The sequence below is a fragment of the Perca fluviatilis genome, chromosome 8 (genome assembly GCF_010015445.1).
Source record: "Perca fluviatilis chromosome 8, GENO_Pfluv_1.0, whole genome shotgun sequence".
Taxonomy (NCBI): domain Eukaryota; kingdom Metazoa; phylum Chordata; class Actinopteri; order Perciformes; family Percidae; genus Perca; species Perca fluviatilis.
In genome coordinates, this window is record NC_053119.1 from 26,111,723 (window position 1) to 26,134,127 (window position 22,405).

The 22,405-nt window shown below is 40.6% G+C and overlaps 1 protein-coding gene across 4 annotated transcripts in view; it reads right to left on the minus strand.

Annotated features, from left to right (window-relative positions):
- The window catches only part of b4galnt4a (beta-1,4-N-acetyl-galactosaminyl transferase 4a), a 157,612-nt gene that overhangs the window by 79,328 nt on the left and 55,879 nt on the right, over positions 1-22,405 (minus strand). For 3 of the 4 annotated variants that reach the window (XM_039807650.1, XM_039807651.1, XM_039807652.1), the window contains one exon: positions 19,119-19,231. In XM_039807650.1, coding sequence (XP_039663584.1) covers positions 19,119-19,231 — 113 coding nt within the window. Of the gene's footprint in view, positions 1-2,194; positions 2,345-19,118; positions 19,232-22,405 lie in introns of those variants that run through there. The other variant, XM_039807653.1, reaches the window with a different exon arrangement.

Below are 22,405 nucleotides of genomic sequence, written 5' to 3' on the forward strand. Positions count from 1 at the left end.
ATTCCTGGATACTTATACTGTTCAACAAACTCAACTCCAGTTCATTTAATGAAGATCTGAGATGGTGGTAGATGATTTCCTAAAATTAATGACCATATCCTTGGTCTTTGTGGCATTTAATTGGAGAAAGACCTAATCACACCGCTGGACAAGCATATCTACCACTGGCCCATGCTCAGATTCATCTTTACAGAGCAGGCTGATGATGACCGTGTCATCAGCGAACTCCAGGATGTGCCTGCTGGCTTCTACAGTCATTAGTGTAAAAAAATGTACAGTAATGGGGACAGGACACAGCCCTGAGGAGAGCCAGTGGAAGAGCTGTTCTGCCATTTACCCTAACCCTCTGAGACCTACATGTTAAAATATCTACAATCCAGCCAACAGAATTCACCGTTTCCGTCTGTGTTGAAAAATTGTGCATCAAACGGTTTGTTTATCGCACATGGCACCGAAAACCTCAGCACATCTGGTAGTAGGACATCAAAGCATAAATGTAAGATGCTAAACTACTCCCTCCTCCCACTACACTGAACAGCTCTCTTGACCTAACATCAGGGATGATTTGAGGTAACTCTCTCCGTCAATGCCTGCCACACCCACACACACACACACACACACACACACACACACACACACAATTCATTAATATAAAATGAATATGAATTTACCAACCCATAGCAGACATCCACAAACACATTACTTTCACACATAGATCTACTTTGTATATAGATCCAATTACCGGTACCCATTTAAAACTAGCTACACACAACAACGATGACCAACTAAAATGCATACCAACACTTCCAATTGAATGTGTGTGGTGTCTGCATTAGTGTCTGCCTTTGCGTGTACATGTGTGTTTAGTACACAGTTACACACTTCATTATGATAAAAACTGACTTGCTGGAATTAATAAACTAACATCAAGACCCCTAGAAGGTGGTCACGTCTTCATTATCTGTGATCCTAAGTAAAGGCAACACAGAAAGAGGACCCCGGCTGCTAGTATGGAGCTTGTGAAGTGATTAGCTATGCCTACAATCAATACTTACATCTTCCTATCTTATCCCTGCTGAATAAATACACTGATAGCAACACTCCCACACAGGAGGTCTAAAGGTCCATTTCCTGCTCTGAATATGTTAAGAACAAGGATCAGTCATTATCACACAACAAGCGCTAATACAGTAGCTCAAGAGTCTATTCCTAAGATAAGTTAAAAATAAGATAAAGTTCATTAAAAGAACTAATGAATGTAAAGCTTGTAATGTAAAAAAAAAAAAATGTTGCATACACTGTACACACTATTTTTACATGTCATAACAAGAAAAGCACAGCTGTAATCAATAACATACACTAACAATAGCTGATTTAGATGTCCCAGTAAACCAGGTGAGTAAGACAGCATGCTGTTAGCAGTGCCCTCCGCGGGCATAGCAGCATCTAAAATGGAGCCGTTAGTTAAACCTATGTTTGACAAGTCAAAATGTCTGCTGAGAGGAAGGGCTACAAGCTAGCCGAATGTTAGCTGCTCCAGTGGTGTGGTTCTGCTATCAGTCTGGGGCACAGGAGAAGTGACTGACACTGTGTGCAGCAGTTTCAGCTGTTGTCAAGTGACAACTACCGCTCATGGCTATTCATCTCCCCTGTCGTGAGCAACAAGCCAACAATACGTTTTCTGGGGTGAGAAAAGAAAACATCCACGGAGTAACAGTCATAGTGTTCACTTCGTGTCTCACAAGCTCTGTCTTATACCTGCATGTATATTCCGCTGAGTAAAATAACCAACCCATAATTGTGAGGGTTTGATAATAATAATAATAATAATAATAATAACCAAGGCAGTTTTGGGTGCCCTAGACGTTTGAGGTGATAAACTGCAAAGTACCCGCTTCAAGTCTGGCCCAGGTCCCGTGGTCTCACTGTCAATCTCCCCTCATTTCTTGTCTCATTTTTTTACTCTTGATAAAGGCATAAAATACCTCCAAAATATATATTTTTTAAAACCAAAAGGCAGTTTTGACTGCCAAGTGCGTTTTTCTGTATGACACTTTGAAAATTGAGAATGATGTGAAATATGAAATAAGTATTCAATAAAAGCTGTCTAATCATAAATGCATCCAGATGTTTAAGTGCATGACCCTACACAAGCAGTTACATCTAGAACTTAGAGCAAACAAGACATACTGACCGTGTAATGTGTGTTGCAGCACATTTCACATGCGGTATCTGAGATACAAAGGTTCCCTTCTGCCTGCCCGAATTCTGCAACTGACATTTCTGCTGACCAGCACTCCCGAGCTCTCTGTCCTGCTTTAGTATTTTCTTCCCTCCATCCTTCTTCCTAGGGCAATTTTCCAGCTCTTTCCTCTCTTCTTTTCTACTAAGAAATACTGTTTATTTCAGTGTGATTGAACTTCAAGTCCAGAGAGAGCTAAATGAAAGCTCAATAAAAAAAATCTGCCCCGCCCCGTCTAGATGCATGAAGGACCACTTATTACGTAAGCTCTTTAAGTGCTCTTTATAATATTCGCCAAGCACTCAATTTAAAGTATTCTGGTGCAACCCAAAACTAACCAGGATTAATGGTAGCAGAGTAAGTGACTATCGATCATAGCTAAATTGTGACCAAAAAAAATAGTCGGAGGAAAAAGGAAAACAAAGAGACTAAAATGAACAAAACCTTGGGGCACAAAAAAAGGTCCTATTTAGAAAGCTTGAAAAAAAAAGCTGCCATGAAAATAAATATAAAGGTTAAAAAGGCTTCAATTTATTTGACTTTGCTTTTAATTTTGGAGGCCAGCCAGTAGAAAATGGGGAGATGAGAGGAACTTGTGGCCACAACAGACTCCATTTTTAACTAACTTAAACAAACACAGGGATGTGTCAGCAAAGCCTGTGGCACCGGCAGCGGATGACTTTTACTGTTTTTTTTTTTTTTTTTCTATTTTGTTTTCATTTTTACCTTTTTATCCTTCCCCCACACTTTCCTTTCAACTTGTGCCGTCACCCCTGGGCCCAGAGAACATTTCAGACTCAGTCTTTCATCTCAAAGAAAGCTACGCTTCAAAAGCTCAACATTCATGCATGGATTCTGCACATGTACGTATGCGTGTTTCAGATGACCGGCGCCTCTGACCTTTGTGACGTTAGCTTTTTAAAATACCTCCTTTGCTGCTGGAACCACTGTTTCTTCTTATCTCTTGGAGCCTCTATAGTCCTGTCAGTGCAACTCAAGCAGACAGGACAGACACCAGCAGCTTTGAGGAGGAGGCCTCTGGTAAATAAAACGGTGTCAAAACATTCTCTCCAGCTCTCTCCTTCCACAGCACACTTCATCGACTGCACACCTGTTTGGAGATCTCACATCCACCTGTTTGGTCTCAAAACCACGTCTATGCCTCACTTCCACTTTCTCCATGCTTCCCTTCACATGCCTCTACGATGCACCGGGTTGCGTCGTCACCTGCAAACATCCCTCATCCCCTTCGTCACCAAGACAACAAGACAGAAAGAGAGTAATTAAAATTGCCCCTGCTGCTTTGTGTTTTATGTCCCCGTCAGCCGCTATAGCCTTGGAGCCACTTCACAAAAATGTTCCGCCTCCGTTTTGCCCGATAGCTCTTTCACGACACCAAGTCACGCTGCAAACTGCTGAACAGGGGTTAAATTCATGCAACTTTACAGTCTTCCTAAAATGATACAGCTAACCTGACAGAGAAAACTTACTGTATGTAAGCATTTATTTACAGCATTCACATTTTTATGACATTTTTGTCCATTTTGGGTTAGGTAAAAATAAGAAAAAAAGTCTACCATACCAAAGAATGAAATGTCAAACAAGTTTGTGGTAAAATATGGAGGTAACTTTTTTTTTTTTTTAAATGGTATATATACAGGTGTATATATATACAGGTGTATATATATATATATATGGTGTGTTTAATAATAATAAAGGTCCAGACTCCAGACACTGGATGGCTGCTGTATTTGATCTCATGCCAGCTTCACCGGTCATGTTTCACAGAGAGCCTGTGTTGTGTGAGCCATGCGATATCTACACACCTAAAAAAACAACACATTGCATAGAAAATGACAGCATTTAACATTTTCGCTGTGAGTCTCAGTGGAGATGGATGGCGGCAAGAAAAGCACAATGACTCTTCATCATAGTCCGTCATTGTTTCTCTCTCGCCCATACACACCCACAGTCCCAAGCTGCTCCTTTGTCTTCAGGCTACCGTTTGTGTGTCTCAGAGCCCATGCTCGCCCCAGTCCCTTTACCCCGTGCTCACTTATGTTTTCTATCCATTCATCCATCCATCCACCTGTCTGTCCAATCTCTGGACACCTGGAAGGAGGCATACAGGTAATTTTGGAGCTCATTCCAGGACACTGCGTCCTCCATTTACAGCACGCCCACATTGTTCTGAAGCCTCCATCGATATGAACCAGGTGCGTGGGTCGCAATTTCGTGTAGCTGCAGGCGTCTTGTCAGATCGAGATGGCGTGTACTGTACTGTACTGTACTAACATATACCACTACCTGTAATACAAAACTCTTCAGGAAGCCCACACACTGTATGACACCACTCACTTCTTCAGTGTTCTGGACGTATTCAAGGATTTTTTATACTTTGTTAGAGAACACTATGTGAAGACATTGGCCTTCGGTGTACTGTACAGTTCATATTATTATATTGTTTGTGTGTGATTTAGGTATTTTTTCACTCTTCAGCAGACTGACACAAATCCCTAGAACACTTCAGATGGTACAGCAATAAAATCATTGCATCTTGAACTTTTATTGCATTATTGCGGTTTCCTATGCCCCAGGAGGATAGTGATTGGTTGCTTAGGGTCACCTCTTTCAAATTTCACTCCGTACGTCTGTCTCATCATCTCTTCTGTCGCTGTGTCCATCACATCTACGCACAGTTTTTGTGTCCACCAGTCTGTCTGATTCTCTCTCTACTGTACATAAAATTCTGGGAATAGTATAACGGTTCATTTAACATGTATATTATACAGTCCCTCTTTTATGGCTCTAGGTGTAATACAAATTCAACCAAACCTTCTGTAGCTTTTCCACATGACAACACCCAAGTACTCCGTCTTTTCAGTTGTTTTTTTCACCCTACATTTCACACAAGTCATGTAAAATGATCCAATCAAAGAACAAACTATGTCATTCTTCACAGTGAAGCTTGTGAGATAATGAAAGATTTTTTTTAAAGGTATACGAGTTGCTGTTTTACTGCTGCACGTGTGCAGTGTGTGACAAGTGGACTTGCATCCGTCATTGCTGAAGCTTTAAATTATCAACGATGTTTGGCTTGCACATTGTTAGTCTTCATTAGCTGTTTGCCAACTTCCATCCTATCCATTTAACCACATTATCTGCAAACAACACCTAAACCTCTTCTGTAAATCAAGCACTCGTGCTTGCATTAATTACGGCAACATAAAATCCTCTGGACGCTGAGAGAGACATGTTGCATACAAACCGATCCAATCACTGGGCACTGTTGGTTTGTCTTCACACTCCTGCGGGCATACGTGAGACAGAGTGAGGTGAGAGAAATGATCAATATTGCAATATATTGCAATGTTCCCCCACACATTATACATATACATGTATAATGTATATGCCCTCTTCCTTTATCTGTGCACTGGCACTTGTGTATTGCTATTCAGTGACTTAAGCCATGAAAAGAAAGCAGGCAGATACAAATGCAGAATTTCATGTAAAAAGAAAACCAAAATTGCATTCTTCAAGGCAACTTTTGCAGATGACAACAACAACAAAAAACGCAGAACAGATGTGAGATGATGGAGACATTTCAAGACTCGCAGGGTGTGGCTGTTGGATGGTTCTAAATACTTCAGGGGGAACTTTTAACAGTTGCCAATGTTTTGCCATCTGGCGAAGATTTGGAGATTCTCTTCCGTGTGGATTTAACCCGCTACAGAAGTTTTAGAAAGTGTTTTTGCTCATTTGTCGTCTGTCCCTCTCATATCAACACAAATGTATTCAGCAGATGCTTGCTGGTTTATTGTCGTGGGCTGTTTTATCATTGGGTAGAGGTAGAGCTGGGCAATATATCGATATTATATCGATATCGTGATAGACCAGATATCGTCTTAGATTTTGGATATCGTAATATCGTGATATGACATAAGTGTTGTCTTTTCCTGGTTTTAAAGGCTGCATTACAGTCAAGTGATGTACGTTTCTGAACTTACCAGACTGTTGTAACTGTTCTATTATTTGCCTTTACCCACTTAGTCATTATATTCACATTACTGATGATTATTTATCAAAAATCTCATTGTGTACATATTTTGTGAAACCACCAATAGTCAACCCTACAATATCGTTGCGGTATCGATACCGAGGTATTTGGTCAAAAATATCGGGATATTTGATTTTCTCCACATCGCCCAGCCCTAGGTAAAGGATTAAAGTTGTCTGTGTGTGTGAGTGGGTGTGATGTTGGCTAATTAATGTTTTGGTGGGAGCTGTCGTGATTGTCTTAACATGTCGATTCACAAGTTACTGAGACCGGAATGATATAAAGTACAGAAAAAGAAACTGCTTTGAATGAGCAATCCAAGTATTGCTTATTAATGCATCTGTTGTCTTTTTTCAATTACAGTACATCCACAAAGATTACTTACAAAATACAGTTACCCGACTCCCGCCTCTTCTTTATATTAAGATGTGATAATGACTTTGCACTTGACCTTGAATAGAAAATATATCTCAAAGAGCCATTCCCCGAAATGTACATACTTAATGTATTAGTGGCAGGAGAATTCATCTTCTTCTGGTTTTTCAATTTTGAATGAGCACACAACAGAGACAAAGACACACACACACACACACACACACACACACACACACACACTACACCATTGATTCACCGATTGCAATTAGCATAGTGTTGCTCCTGTCTGGTCAAGCGCAAATTGAAAAAGCCAATAAAAATTGGTTTTCTCCTGCCAGCTGCCATCTCACAAGAGTTTGAAAGGGCCAGTCCGGATCCATCTATGCCTCCCAGCCAGCGGCATCGACTCATGCATCGATATACCTGCAAACTTCTACTGGTGAGAAAAATCAAGACAGCGGGTTGTTTAATGACAGAATAAATCCAGGAGGACGCTTAAAGGAATTGACATCCTGACAATAACAACAGAGCCAGACAAAGCGCTTCAGCGGCTAACGCTGTCCGCTACCGTAGCCAGATTAATAGACTGCCTGACTGGCCTGTTTAGGCAATTACCCCTCAATGAAATACATGAAAAATAATCACCTTTTCGAGGGAGAAAAGCAGGCACCTATAGAAAACTCCCTCCACCTTCTTTTCCTTTATCTCAGCCATTTCATAGTCATATATATATATATATATATATATATATATATATATATATATATATATATATATATATATATATATATATATATATATATATATATATACATATATATATATATATATATATACATAACATATATACATATACATATATATATATACATATACATATATATACACACACACACATATATATACATATATATATATATACATATATATATATACACACACATACATACATACATACATACATACATACATTCATACATACACACATATATATATATATACATACACATATATATATATATATATATATATATATATATATATATATATATATATATATATATATGTATATGTTTCTTTTTTTTCCCGCACGCGCTGTTACGACATGTAAGTTGTCATAGCAGCACATTAATTGCAAGATCATATCTGATGTATGTGGCATGTCTGGAAAAGAGGGTAATGTCTAACAATAACTTTTAAAGGCCAAACTTGAAATGTGGTTTCTATGGTAACCACAGCAGTGTGATCTGTAGCTGTTAAGTGCAGCAGGTTATATTGACTAAAATATCATGGCATTATAATCATATCATTATACCAGTATTATAATGGACCATTGTGAAATAGAATTTTGATGCTAATGCAAAGCATGCTACTTCTCATCCTCATAGGATGAGGTGAGATGAGGAGGAGAAGGAGGAGGTCGAGGGGAAGGTGAGTGAGGCAGAGTGGTGGAGGTTGTCGAACCATTACATTGTTCCTGCTCATTTCGGCACGCTGTCAGTGTAAGCCATCACCGTGAACATGAAGCATTCATTTGTAGTTTTGGCCATTTTCTTTTTTTAATGCATGCTCTTTAAGTGCATGCAGTCAGATCTCCTATTGCATAGGTTAGGTTGTACATCAAGTGTATTCCAGTACTTACGTTGTATGTCCAAAACTTCCCCGTGCTGACACCTTTTTGTAATTATATTGTACTCTGCTTACTGTCAAGACACCCACAGTGTAATTATTATTATATAAATATTCCTGCAAAAAATGTTGCCTAAGTTTTACAGTCATGTGTACTTTTATTTTCAAGCTACAGTGGCCATGATGAGAAAAAATAACATGATAAACTCATTTGAACTGTTATTATATATTGTATATATTGGAAAATAACACTGAGAAATCTAAAGGTAACATTTTTTTTGAGCACCCTCATTTTAGTGTTCATAAGCAGTATATAAACAATAGATGTTTATAACACGTTATAATGTAGTTATAACCAAGTGTATTAATGCATTTTATCAAAATGCATTAATACATAAACCTGCTTACAACTACATTATAGTGTGTTAAACAATGTATTAAGTGTTTATATACTGCTTATAAATGCTAAATAGGAGAGTTAAAGTGTTACCATGTTGACTACATTATAGACATTAGCCCAGATCATTCTGTTGTATAAGGGAGAGGAGATGAAGACTGGTAGAAGAAGAGGAGGCAGAGAAGTGATGACGAGGCAAATAAAGGAGTTGAAGACAGGGAGGGGAACAAGGTGGGGGGACCATGGGTGGTGAAACAGGCAAAGATCAATCAACAGGCTCCAAGTGTCTGGCCTCTGCCAGGACAGCGTAGGGACAGCAGAGATCAATGTAAGGCCCATGGGCTGGTTCACCACAGGAGACAATACATGATAGACTGAAAACACACACCAGTGGAATAAGAGGAGAAGGACTGGGAGCAAAGAAGAGGTAGCTGGAGAGGAGGGGGCGTAGGGAAGAGAAGCAAAGAAAGAAACTAAAAGCGTAAGACACACACAGACACGGAGCGACAACATAAACTCCCACTGATCTTGGACCTCTAACTCTGTATGTATGAGAACAACTTCAATAGATCACGAATCATCATGAAGTGGGAGTGAAGGTCCAGATACATCAAACTGCTGCCAACGTGTATCTACACCTACACAAATGTTAACCTGTAAACATGTCCTGAGTTTTTTTTCCATTAGCGGTATGTGTGTTATATGGAACGTCAATGAGTTACATCCAACGCATCGCTGCATTCACTGATTGTTTTGAGGCCACTCTTCGAAGAGAGAGTGCAGGCTAAAAGAAAACAAAGGGAGAAAGCAGGCACCTATAGAAAACTCCCTCGAGGGGCAAAACCCAAAAACCCAACTCTTCAGCGATATGGCACTCGCTCCAACTCTGGCAAACAGGGAATACTGATGAAAGCAAGAAATGTTCCCACAGGAGTGCAAACCCACATAAATACACCATACCCACACCACAAGAATGTTGTGTCCAATTCAATTACTCACATCACTTCATCCATCCGTCCATCCATCTATCTATCTATCCATGGTGCTACCCTGCCAAGTCTTCCTTATCTGCCTCTCATCAAGTAAATGCCTCAGCGGTGGGAGATTTGGCAAGACAAATAAAGAGAGACTGAGAATGCTACGCTTCTATTGCTTCTATTGTTCAGTAAGGTTCTTATCTCTGCCTTGTTTACGTCTTTATGGAACAGGAGAAAAATGGAGGTGTGCATATTTTTTGTTTCCCTTTATCAAGTGGCAACAGGAGCAGCACCTGCTTGGTTAATCTGGCAGACACAGGCTTCTACACACGCGTCTACACTGACGATATCCTGCGAGGCCATTTTCTACGATCCAGCCTTCTAAAAGCACATAAAACATTAAGCAGTCAAACAAGATTGTCTTGTAGGGGTTGATGCATTTTCCTATCCAAGGCCTTTGACTGTCAGCTCCTTAGGTTCTCAAGGATCCTGTTCGTATAACACTGTAGATCATGTATGAGTAGGTCTGCGTAGTTATGATATGATATAAGCACAATTCCAATCTTTTGCTTTAAAATCAACCTTGTGAATTAAGCATTAAGGGATACAAGAGTGGCATAAAAAAAAACATCTGAGTAGGAATAAAGGCAAACATCTATATTCTTACAACAGAGGAGATATAGGCAATGATCAGACTGAAGAGGCAGATAAGAATATACATTTCCCATCAACTCGCACAACCTAAGGTCCATTTACAGCCAAGTATTCTTTTTTAATTAATGTTAAAAGTATTTCACCATGACAAAATTACAGCCCTGACCAAATCCTGAATAATGTCAAGGGTTTAAGGGACAATTCACAACGTTGAAAAAAAAAAGAAAAAAAAGAAATGCATGTCAAAAACTAATTCAAATTAATTCCATAAATCGTCCAAAGCTTGATTTCCAAAACCAAAAGGGTGTTTACAGACATACAACTTTTACTGATTATCTTTTTCGACATGATTGACCTGTCCCTCACAAAACTTTGGAGCATCATTTCTCTTGGGATGATGGGACTTTTGCAGCCCTGAACTCATTAACTTCCCACACCTTTATCAGCGGTCCACTTTGACCTCACTCAGCAGCCATCCATCACATCAGTGTAATAGAAAGTACCCCACAGAGAGACAGAGGGTCAGCGGTGAGAAAAATAGACAATCATATAGGTCTAGTGTAATGTCTACACCTGATAGCCTTCCCCCAGCATTGGCCCCAGCGTGAAACTGACCATCAACAGCAAACAGTCAGCCGGTAACAGCTTAGCACTGACCGCTGCTGGAACAGAGCCAGCTGGTAGGAACCAGAGGCAGTAAGGAAAGAGCAGGATTCTTCAATAGTGTGCCAAAAAGGATTGAGGGTGACCCTGCTTGTGTAATTATTTTCCTCCCTGTAGAGGATGGAAATAAAACCAAATGCTCCCATTAAATAAATTGTTTAGTTTGGTATGTGGTTGTAGGTATCATCTACAATTTATGTGCACGGACAGTATACTGCATATGAACACAGAGCGGTTGGTCTTGAGAAACAGCATCTTTTGGCATCTGGTCGTGGGTAGCAGAGTAGACATTGCAGACCTCAGTGCTGGAGCCCTGCCTGGGAGTTTACTGCAGGCCCACAGTTTGGATCTCCATCCTCTGTGAACCAACACCAGGCTGACAAATGTCTGATATGTGACAGTGAGAATGAGTGAAAGCACTGAAGCACCCAGAGGGGAAAAAAAAACAATTCTGGACTGAACCCTCAAATAGCCTTATATAACAGAGCTGTCAACACCCCCAAGTTTGAAAACTGACAGGGAAGAATTCACTTTTTTTTATAGGGTTACAGCTAGTTATCAGAGGCTTGTGGCTAAACCAAGTGGAATTATGTACATCCAAGTGAATACATTAATTATCAAGGGAAGATGCATTGCTGCATAGGGACCAGTACTTTAACAGCTTGAAATGTTAAGACAGAAACACCAGACAAATACTGAACATAGCTCTAGTCATTTGATTTGGTTTAATCCACGACTAAAGAAATCAAATGACTAAATAGGGAACACTCAAAGAACTATTTAATTAAAAAATATATCTTATTACAATTTGGGTCTCATTTTAATAGCTATGGCCATTGTTTCCATCAGCTATGAAGACACTTAGGGGACAAGAGAAAATGAGGAGTCAGACAATCAGAGAGGTTGTAAACCACCCAACAGTGTAGACCAACTTCCTGAAACAGTACACTGTGTCTAGACGCCGTTTTTAACCATCTGTTGTGCTTGAATGCTCCAGATTAGAGTTTCAATAGACTTCTTGAGTGAGATTATTGTGTGACAAAATCAGATTCTGTGAGAACTGCAACTTCATTGATAATAGTGTCTGGGCTATAGCTGGTTACCGTCTGTAATTCCTGTAGAGCAAACCTCACTGTCTCAGTTTCTATCTTGTAACCTTCCTCTGCTATGAGTGCTCAAGTTGTCATTAGCGCCTCGGGAGGAACTGACCCACCACTGTCTAAAAGCTCTGAGTTCATATTTTGCAACTGACTGTCGTGCTTACTGAGGAACAGAGAGGAGTCCACCAATAATAGCTCTATTTCATGTTGGCAGTGGAGTTCTTAATTAAGGACAAAAATGTAATTAAACTGTTTTGGTAATCACAGGTGACGACACACTTGAGAAAAGTGGCAGAAAACAAACGCAGTACGAGCTCAGACATCACTGGGTATGGCGCTCAGGCCTATGTACCAAATGCCTCATGGGAGATCCATTTCCACTTGACTGGCTGTGGATCCAATCAGCAGGAGAGGACTCCCTCAATCAAATGTCAGCGCGGAGATCACTGAGTCACGGCCTGGTTGTGTCACCCTGACTCGCCCATCCACAATCCTTTTCAATTCGTGACAACACTGGAAATGCTAAATAAATGTAATGGGTATCTGGGGGGGAAAAAATGAGTCATGTGCCACTGATCTTCATGGTCACATCTAAATGTCAAATTGAGCAATCAAAGGCTAATCCCTATGTTTGGGTCCATTTACAGATTACATGAAGCCTAATACCCGCCTAGTGCACGTAGCATTGTATCATCACGGCCAAATCTGTGCGGTGCAGTCGAGTGTGTCGAGTCCCGCTGATCAGCCATGTGTTTATTTACTAGTCAGCCCGTGCTCTCTGCTCCTCATCATTCTCAGGCAAGTCTCCCAGTGCCAGCAGCAGCTCCTTCCCAACTCCCATAAACTACCGGCAAGGCCAGAGCGATGTAAGGCGGCCATATTTACAGCCCTGCAAGCAATTGGAGGTTAACAATAAGGCCTGGCTGCCGGAGTTTATGAGCTGCTGTAAAATTGCCACTAAGATTAAAATCTCCGTCAGGTGAAAGACAATGGTGCAGCCCTTTCTCCCGTGAAATATCTCCTCGCCTTACTCCCCTCTCTTCTAATCTCCATGACCTCGTTTGCAGGCCTTTACCTTGGCTAACTGACCTATCACAGCCCACTATCATGTCTGGAAAAGTGGACTTTAAGAGTCACTGGCCTGCCCTGTGTGTGTGTGTGTGTGTGTGTGTGTGTGTGTGTGTGTGTGTGTGTGTGTGTGTGTGTGTGTGTAATATAATATAGGGTTCTTTATACACCAATGCATGATAGATTTATTGGCCTGAAAGTTAAAGACGTTTTTCATCTTCTGTGATACTGAACAAAATGTATGAATATTGTACGATATATGAATAAATAGCAAAAAATATATAATGTTAACCTTTAAAGTTTTCCTGAGTTTTTTTTTTCATTAGCAGTACGTATGCTGTATGGAACATCACTGAGTTACATCCAACGCATCTCTGCATTCACTGATTAATGTTTTGAGGCCACTCTTAGATGAGAGAGTGCAGGCTAAAAAGAAAACAAAAATAGATACTTGAAAGCAGGCACCTATAGAAAACTCCCTCGAGGAAAGCTAAAAACTGAAGCAAAACACAAAAATCCAACTCTTCAGCGATATGGCACTCGCTCCAACTCTGGCAAACAGGGAATACAGATGAAAGCAAGAAATGCTCCCACGGGAGTGCAAATTGGGTGAGCGTGTGTGTGTGTGTGTGTGTGTGTGTGTGTGTGTGTGTCTGCGCGCGTGCGTGAGATGGTATATAATATAGGATTCTTTATATACCAATGCATGATAGATATATTGGCCTAAAAGTTAAAGACGTTTTTTATCTTCTGCGATAGTGAACACAAAATTTATGAATATTGTACGATATATGAATAAATAGCATATCTAAAAAATATATAATTTTTGCATAAATACATTGCAATATCTTGATATCATTTTGAGGCCATATGGTCCACCCCTACATGGCATGCATCTTTATGTTTTTCCTGCCCAATTTTCTAAGTGTGACCGTCTGAATAACCATCTATTAAATATCTGTAACTGACAAGCAAAATACCTTTTGACACATGTGCTTTCATTCATCTTTAGATGAATATCAATGATTCCCAGTTTCATTAAATCTGCTCTTCTCTTCTGTCTCGTTTTGTCTACTGTGAAGCCCCAACCCTCCTCTTTTGCCTTCATCATTCTTCCCTCTCATCAGGTATGTGAGATGAAGGGGCGGGCACCCGAAAGCAATCTGCCACTGACAAGAAGAGCTGGTCACAGAGCACAGAATCTACACCTCATCCATATTAACCACACACACACACACACACACACACACACACACACACACACACACGGTAATATGTAGGCACCAAATGGAATAAGGACACACCTGGCTTGATATAACTTAGAAAGACTGTCAGACAAAGTGGTAACCACCTGGAGGCTCCCCTGAGATGCATATAAAACACACACACACACACACACACACACACACACACACACACACACACACACACACACACACACACACACACACACACACACACACACACACACACACACACACACACACACACACACACACACACACACACACACATTTTGCGACAGTGTAAATCTATTGCAGGTTTCATCTTGAAAAGCAGGTGGCCAGAGAGATATTCCATGTCTTTCAAAAAATAAAAACACCCTGAGTGGGTCCCTGTAATTGCCAACCCTGACACTCTTTCAAACATTTAAGCAATAATTTTAGTGATTTGCAGGCAAAGAAAAAAGGTGCCGAGGCAAACGTGTGATGTTGAGTCGCAGTCTTTTTCTCACAGAGGCAGAGAGCAATTACTTCCTCTACAGATGATCCTGCTCCTCATCTTTTCACCTTGCTTTATTTCTGATTTTCTCTTGTTTCCTTCCATCACCTCATGTCCTCCCTTTTGTCTGTCCTCGCCTTTACCCTCTCCCGTCTTTTTCTACTTCCCTCTAATGTGCTTTCTCTCCGCTGCCACCACTTTCTCCGTCCATCTGACAACAAACAAGAGAGGCACAGAACACACACGTTTAAAAGTAAAAAAAAAAATAATCAGAAACCAGTATTCAGCTCTTTACCTTCACTCACACCAAGGATGCCACTTAGCTCTTTCTTGCACTTAGCTCTTTCTTGCACTTTTAGAGAGGAAGCAGGAGGCAGGAATTGCAAGAAACAGATTAAAAAGTGAAAAAAGTGTTGTTTAGAGATTCAGTGTGTATTGCAGGTCTTATAAAAGACCTCATTATATGAATTTAAGCAGTAGGCAATGCACCATTATCTTTCTATGTGTGTGTGACAGTTCTTGTATCTCCCTGATGTAAGCCCCAGACAAGTGTTTGTGCTGCCCATTTGCAATAAGGTCATTCCACTCCCTTTTAGGCTGTCTATTAATCCTGAGTGCACACAGCCTTGGAGGCTTTTCTGTTTGTTTTCATCCATGCAATTTTAGTTTCATTGTTTGACATTTCTGAAATGGCAGCTTTAGTGAGCTATTAGTGCAGCACAAAACACTAGAGGAGCTCAACAAGGAAGGCAAACAAGGGAGAAGGGCCTCTGTCCCCCTGACCCATATTACAGCACATTAAACACACTATATCATCCTCCACTCTCTCTGTCTTTCTCTCTCTTACACACACTCACACACAGCCACCCACACACATACACACACATCTGGCGTTAAACTAACTTTGACTATCAGGCCTGGTGACACGGAGTACAGCTTTGGCCTTTGCCACTGACATTTTCTAAGTGAAGGAGCGCTCTCACTGGAGCAACGTCACATCGACTGAATGTGTCAGTTATGTTGCTTTGGATTTCCTCGAGATGTCGGTGCGGAACGAGCAGCAAAGCCTCGAGAGAAATGTGAAACATGGTATGCTATGTATACACATATAGAAGCACACACACTCAGCAGAGGTCAAGCACTGCTGGAACAAAGAGCTGGTAAATGGGCATCTAAATTATAAATGAAGAGAGATGTGGTTTTAAAGCCAAACAGAAAAGTCTTTAGGGTAAGCTGTGTTGACACACACACACACACACACACACACACACACACACACACACACACCTTTGAAAGGCTAGAACCCATTCCTTGTAACAAATAAAGCAGTGTTATAGATAACCATAAATGGAGCTCAGTCTTATACTCTACAGATCATAAATCCAACTTAGCACCTCCTGCAGCGGGCCAATTCTATGTCCTATATTGTAATTGTGATGATTTAGAGCGTGTTTACCGTCTGAGTGTGAACACAGTTCATCTAAGTGATCATTATTTGAGGCAAACCAAATCTATCACCCGTCGTTTAGGGGACAAATGACAAAGCGATGCTATTAAAATTCATAAAAGGCCATGCCATAAAGTTTCTGACACATTTTAGTGACTTCAGCAGAATGCTTAGAGTGCAGCCGAATATTTGAGCTTCAGTGCACGAGACTGACTCATCCTGAGAGCCGCTTTTCATTTGACTGTTACAGAAGAGGAGCCCTAACGCTATCAGGCAGGTTTAGAGTTTAGAGGAGGACCATTGAGAAAAAAAAAAACCTGCGGGCTACCCTTCATGACTCTTATCACTCCAAGCACATTTCCCAAAGCCTTCACTTAAATCGATTTTGAAGACGACTGCATTTCATGGAATAAGATATAGTATATCGTCTTCTTCTCTCAGACGGTCCCCCCAGCTAGTCAACAGGAATACAGCAATATCGTTACAATTTGGGTATTTAACTTTAACTGGGTTTGGGTCTTAAACTCATGCGGCCACAGCTTGTTTGTGGCCAAGCACATACTGTATGTTTTGTATGGGGGGGGATTACTGTATTAGCGACATAACGCTGCACATGCAGGTCAGAAAACAGTGTGACCACTATGATATGACACAGGGACATATGTCTAAAAGAGAGACATGCAATATTGCTAAAAACAAATATAGTTAGGTATTTAAAATCAGTTCTTAATTATGTGTTATTATATTGATGGAAGCAAAAAATGAAAAAAACAATAAAAACACTGATCATTTCTTATAATAAAATGTACTGATACTGGTTCTTAACTAGCCAATTCACTTGAATTCATTCCATATACAGCAGCTTCTTAGGGACTTCCTTTATAGTCCAGTGTAATGATCCTCTTTAGCAGGCAGAGAGGTAAAAGCTTTTTATTATAAAAATACCAATAACTAAATCTAATACAGCTCATTAATCTGTATGTCTACATCCCCTGCTCTTCAATGATTTTGCCCCCATTTGTATCAAATATTCAACACAGACATACACAGATACGGTGAACATTTAATTACTGCAGATCGGCTGCCTTCACGGTCTGATTCTTCGGCACCTATCTGTAGTTTTACAGATATCTGAGCCTCAGGCAAGATACCACTTCAAATAGACAGCCTGTCAACATGAGTGGCAAGTGCTGGCCTGGAAACGTGGTCAGCTGAGGTTGAGGAAGGAGGGACTAATGATAAATTGCCTGGCTCAAGGCCAACAGACGAGTGATTAGTAAAAAAAGTAATTTTACTTTACCAAAGAAGACAGAAAACAGCTAGATCCAATTAAAGTGAGAAAAGAGAGATGAAGGATTACAACAAAGGCGTACAGTGTGTTTTTGACTGCTAATGTAAAAGTGTGGACACACCCAGAGAGATACAGTCTCATCTTCAGTGGATTATTTATCTTATTTTGGAATCAAACTCTGTTCTGTTCAGCCCAGACAACCAAAAACAAGCAGTACAAAATCAACCCCAATTATAATAGATATTGCTTTGTACTCTAACTTTAGCAGACATTCAGATCAGACTGTAAACATTTGCACTGGGTTGTCAAAGGTTTCGGAAGGAATTCTGATAACGATCCTCCCTCGGACCGCTTGTTGGAAGCAACGGGAGCTCGCCGTTTCAACACACAGTTGGGGCTAATGTGCTCTGCAGGTCCTGCAGTACTCGGAACTTTTCTGTGGGTCCAAAATTGCTCTACTTGACCCAAAAATCCCCCCACTCGCAGGGAAAATAAGAGTTTAAGTGTCAGATTGTCCCGGTGGTTTACTGCTGCATGTACCAAGTGCTAATGATCTCTGAGGTCCAAACTCTGTTTGATAATACATCTCCAAGCATTAAAACTATCACAGAAATAAATGCTGGAGGAGCAGGTTAGATTGCATGATGCATTCACGATATATTTTGAACTGTAGCCTCCCAGAGCCGGACACATTATTCAAATTCAGTGCAGTGGGTGGGGTCACAAGGCCAAACTGTAGATGGGTTTTAATGAGCAAAAAGAAAAGTTTCAAAACAACAAAATAATATTACACATTGTGTAATGTTTCCCACCGATATTAGACTAACTCTAACACCTCAACCTTTATCTAGCAGTGTTGCAGTACTTGAGATCGGCCTTGGTCTCAAGACCACTTTTTGAAGGTCTCGGTCTTGTCTCGTTCTCAGATAAAGAGGACTCGGGATTATATTTCAAGACCGGTCAAGACCACAACTGCCTTTTGATTATTTTATCAAGGCATTTTACACATACACTTATGGCAATAAAAGAAGTGAATGAAGAAGAATCTTAATTTGTTTTTTATGAGAATGTGGATCTGAAATCAATTTGAGGGGTGCCTATGGTTTGCATTTTTCACATTTTATCGTGTCATGCAGTGTGGGACTCGCACTGGGACTCGCACTTGGTCTCGACCGCTCAAAGTCTGGGTCTTGTCTCGGTCTGGATACACTCTGGTCCTGCTGATGGCTTGGGCTCGGTTTAGGTGGTCTTGACTACACTGGTACCTATAGTTTATGTTGCATTGTGTCTTATCTATTTTCCATTATGGAGACAGGTGACTGTTTTTTGGGAAACAGCAGAAAGGAGCACTAACCCGTGGGTGCACAGAGAACAGAGTCTCGTAGTTGCTGAGTCAGACAGATGTGGGTGTGTTTAGGTTGTGACATCGCATTATTATTCGGTCCAGAGTGGTGAGACAGAAAAAAGAAGAAAGACAGCAATAAAGAAAGACTCACTGCAGCCTCGTCCTCCCTGCTGTCGCTGGTGTCCTCACTCTTGTGGTGGCCGGCTGAGGAGCGAGTGTCCCTCTTACGGCTGGCGTCCGTCCCCTCCGTCTGTCTCTCTCCATCTGGGCCAAGGTGAAAACATGGACACTCAGAAACTCAGAAAAAGGACTCAGAAAGCCAGCCAGCACCATTATCATCGCTATTGTTGCCGTCATCAACCTCATCATCATCCTCATTGTCATCATCTTCTTCTAAATTTTAATCATTGTCATTAATAGCATCATTGTCATTCTCATCTCGATCATCTCTACAACATAATTATAATTCTGAATATCTCCATTACCATCATCATCCTGGTCAACAGTCATTTCAAGCTATCACTCATTTTTCTCTCTCTCTAGTGTAATCAAACCCAGATAAAAGTGTCTAGAGAAAAAAGGAGATTAAGTGAAAAAGTTGTAATTGGAAAAACCAAAAGGAGACAAGATAGAAGAATAAAAACCAGTCCGGAGGGGAAATGAGACCGAGAAATGGAGAGACATAAAGAATAGCTTTTCTTGCTGCGAAGTGGAGCTGTTAGGATGCTGTCATGCCACAGATGGATTATGGGAGTTTTGCTGCACAATGATGACAGTTGCCTTGGCCGGGAGAGAACAACCGGAATTTAAATCCACTCATTACAAGTGTGTGCGTGCATGCAAGTGTGTGTTTTTTGTGTGTCCGTCACAGAGCATATGGTCAAAATTCTCATCTCTCCGTACTGCCAGCAAAACACAAGCGCATGTGTACACACACAACAAAAACACAGTCATGGATGATCAAACCAAAGCGCAATTCAACACAGAGCAGTAACAGGATATTCAGCACTTTATGAGAGCCTGGTTGTTTGGATTTACAAGGATTCCTATAAGGGTTTCTACCTCTACGAGGAGTTCATATGAAAAAAGAAATCCATACCCTATTCACTCCAATCTATTTTTATTGCACAGCATTCAATGCCATTTGGCTGACATGGTTCACGAATGCACAACATTGCTGCAGCATGGATGTGCTGCCATAAAAGGTGGTGCCTGTGTCATTGACTCCCCCATAAAAAGCAAAAGGGAGGGATGGAGGGAGCGGGGCACTTTGTGTTGTCCCAAATGCATTACAGTGAAAGTGGTTCATTACTGTGGGGGTGGCTGTAGTGTATATGCACATGCATACAGCCCCACGCACATACACACAAGGGGATGGATTGTGAGTAAAAGACAGAATGGGGAGAACGGGTGGCTATAAAGCATAATGAGAGCTAATGTGTTTGGATGGTTTTCCAATATGTCCCCTTAACATGAGGGGGGTTAGTCTGCAGCGAGAGTGATGCAGTCAGGGAGAAGACAAAAGACAGATCGCTGCATGCTCACTCACTCATCATTCACGTAAAAGCAACAGAGAGGAGACGGTAGAAAAACAATCAAAGTCGAAAAACCCACAAAATAAAAACCGTGAAACTTTCCCTCTTGTACAACTTGCTCTCCATCCCATGAAAGTCTAGAGGAAACATAATCTGTAACGATAATTTGTTTACCTCATTTGTTTGGATACCGTCTTGCCTGTCTCCCTCCATTCCCTTCCCAATTTCACTGATTCCAAAACAACTGTAATAAAGAATCCGCTTTGATCTGAAAAATCACCTCCTTTTGCTGAATAAATGAAACCAAGGAGAAAATGTTTAAATGCAATCTACCCTAAAACTGGATTTGCACCTTGCTCTCTGATTGTGTAAGGGTATAATGTATAGAGATGCACCGATTACAATTTTCTAGGCCGATTCCGATATAGGATTTTTCATTGAGTTTGACCTGCCAATAACGATTTTAGCCGATTCCGATAAAAACATTTCTAACCACTTTACAGCACACACAAATATGTATTTTTTATCTTTTCTTCAATACAACATTTTACATTTTGCATAGAACATAGAAAATGTTTTCCTGTTTTACTGTAAAGTGCAATGTTGTTTTATTTAAATAGGGACAGATACAAAAAACATAGATTATTACATAAAGAACAATCCGATGCCTGTATCACAGTGTTTATAGCCATGGCTAATTCGCAACACGTGTCCCTAGAAGGGCTTTTAACAGTTAAAATAATAAAAGGAGTCAAATTTTTACAGTGAATACAATAAAAAGGTCCAGAAACCAGTTAACAGCAATAAAAATAAGTGTAGTAAATAAACACATTCACTCGAACTCACACAGATGCACACCTCACATACACACAGCTATACATTTCATATGGCATGATCACACTGCTGCTGCTGTATGAACCATGCTTTTGATAGTTATGGAAGAACCATTTCCTTCTTTTCACATCAAATATCCAACTAAAAAAATTATATATTTAGCAAACTAAACTTCTGTATGAAAACAGGTAATGGCAATAAAATAATAAATAAATAACAAATAAAACTAAATTTAATTTAGCGTTGCAGTATAAAGATATTTCTCAAAACACACACACACACACACACACACACACACAGACCTATTGCAATCACTTGTACATCAATTCAAGGGGTGTTTGAACGTCAACAGTAACGTTACCTGAAAACAGCGTGTAGTTCCTTTTTTAGCAAGTTTGCTTTATTTGTCATTGTGCATAAATATTAACAATATACCGTTGTTGTCAACGGGATTATCTGCTAACGTTAGCTACCGGCGATTACCTCGGAACAATCCAGCAAGTAGACGGTACCCTAGGGTGCGGTTGCCTGAAACAGATGATTTAACGTCACCGCTCATTTTACACACAGTTTAGCAACAAAACTAAACGCTGAGGGAAGATTACTACGTTTTTAATGTTGGTTTTGAGGGATATGCATCTCCACTAAGCTGGAAAGCGTTTTAAACGGTAACGTTAATACAGCGTGTCGGGGAATACAGCGTCTCCTGCAGCCAGGCGTCAGAGGGGTCGCAGCGTTCGCTAACGTTAGCTTCATGTCTCATATGGAGTCTGACAAACAGTACATTTATCAAATTCAGTGTGCCCAACGCTATTTTCCGATAAACTGTAGCTCTCATATTTCACGGGACCCGCGTGAGTGCGGTTTTCATGTTCCAGTTGTTCAGCCTCAGAGGGGAGAGAGAGAGCGGCTGACTGTTCGCCTGAGATCAGTACAGCAGACGGCTCTGCAGAGCCGTGTATAATTACGACTTTATGACATTTCATAAACAGCTGAAGGCATAAAATCGGCATACGTCAGACTGACCGGCCGGGCATGGCCATGTGATCACGTGAAAATCGGCCAATTC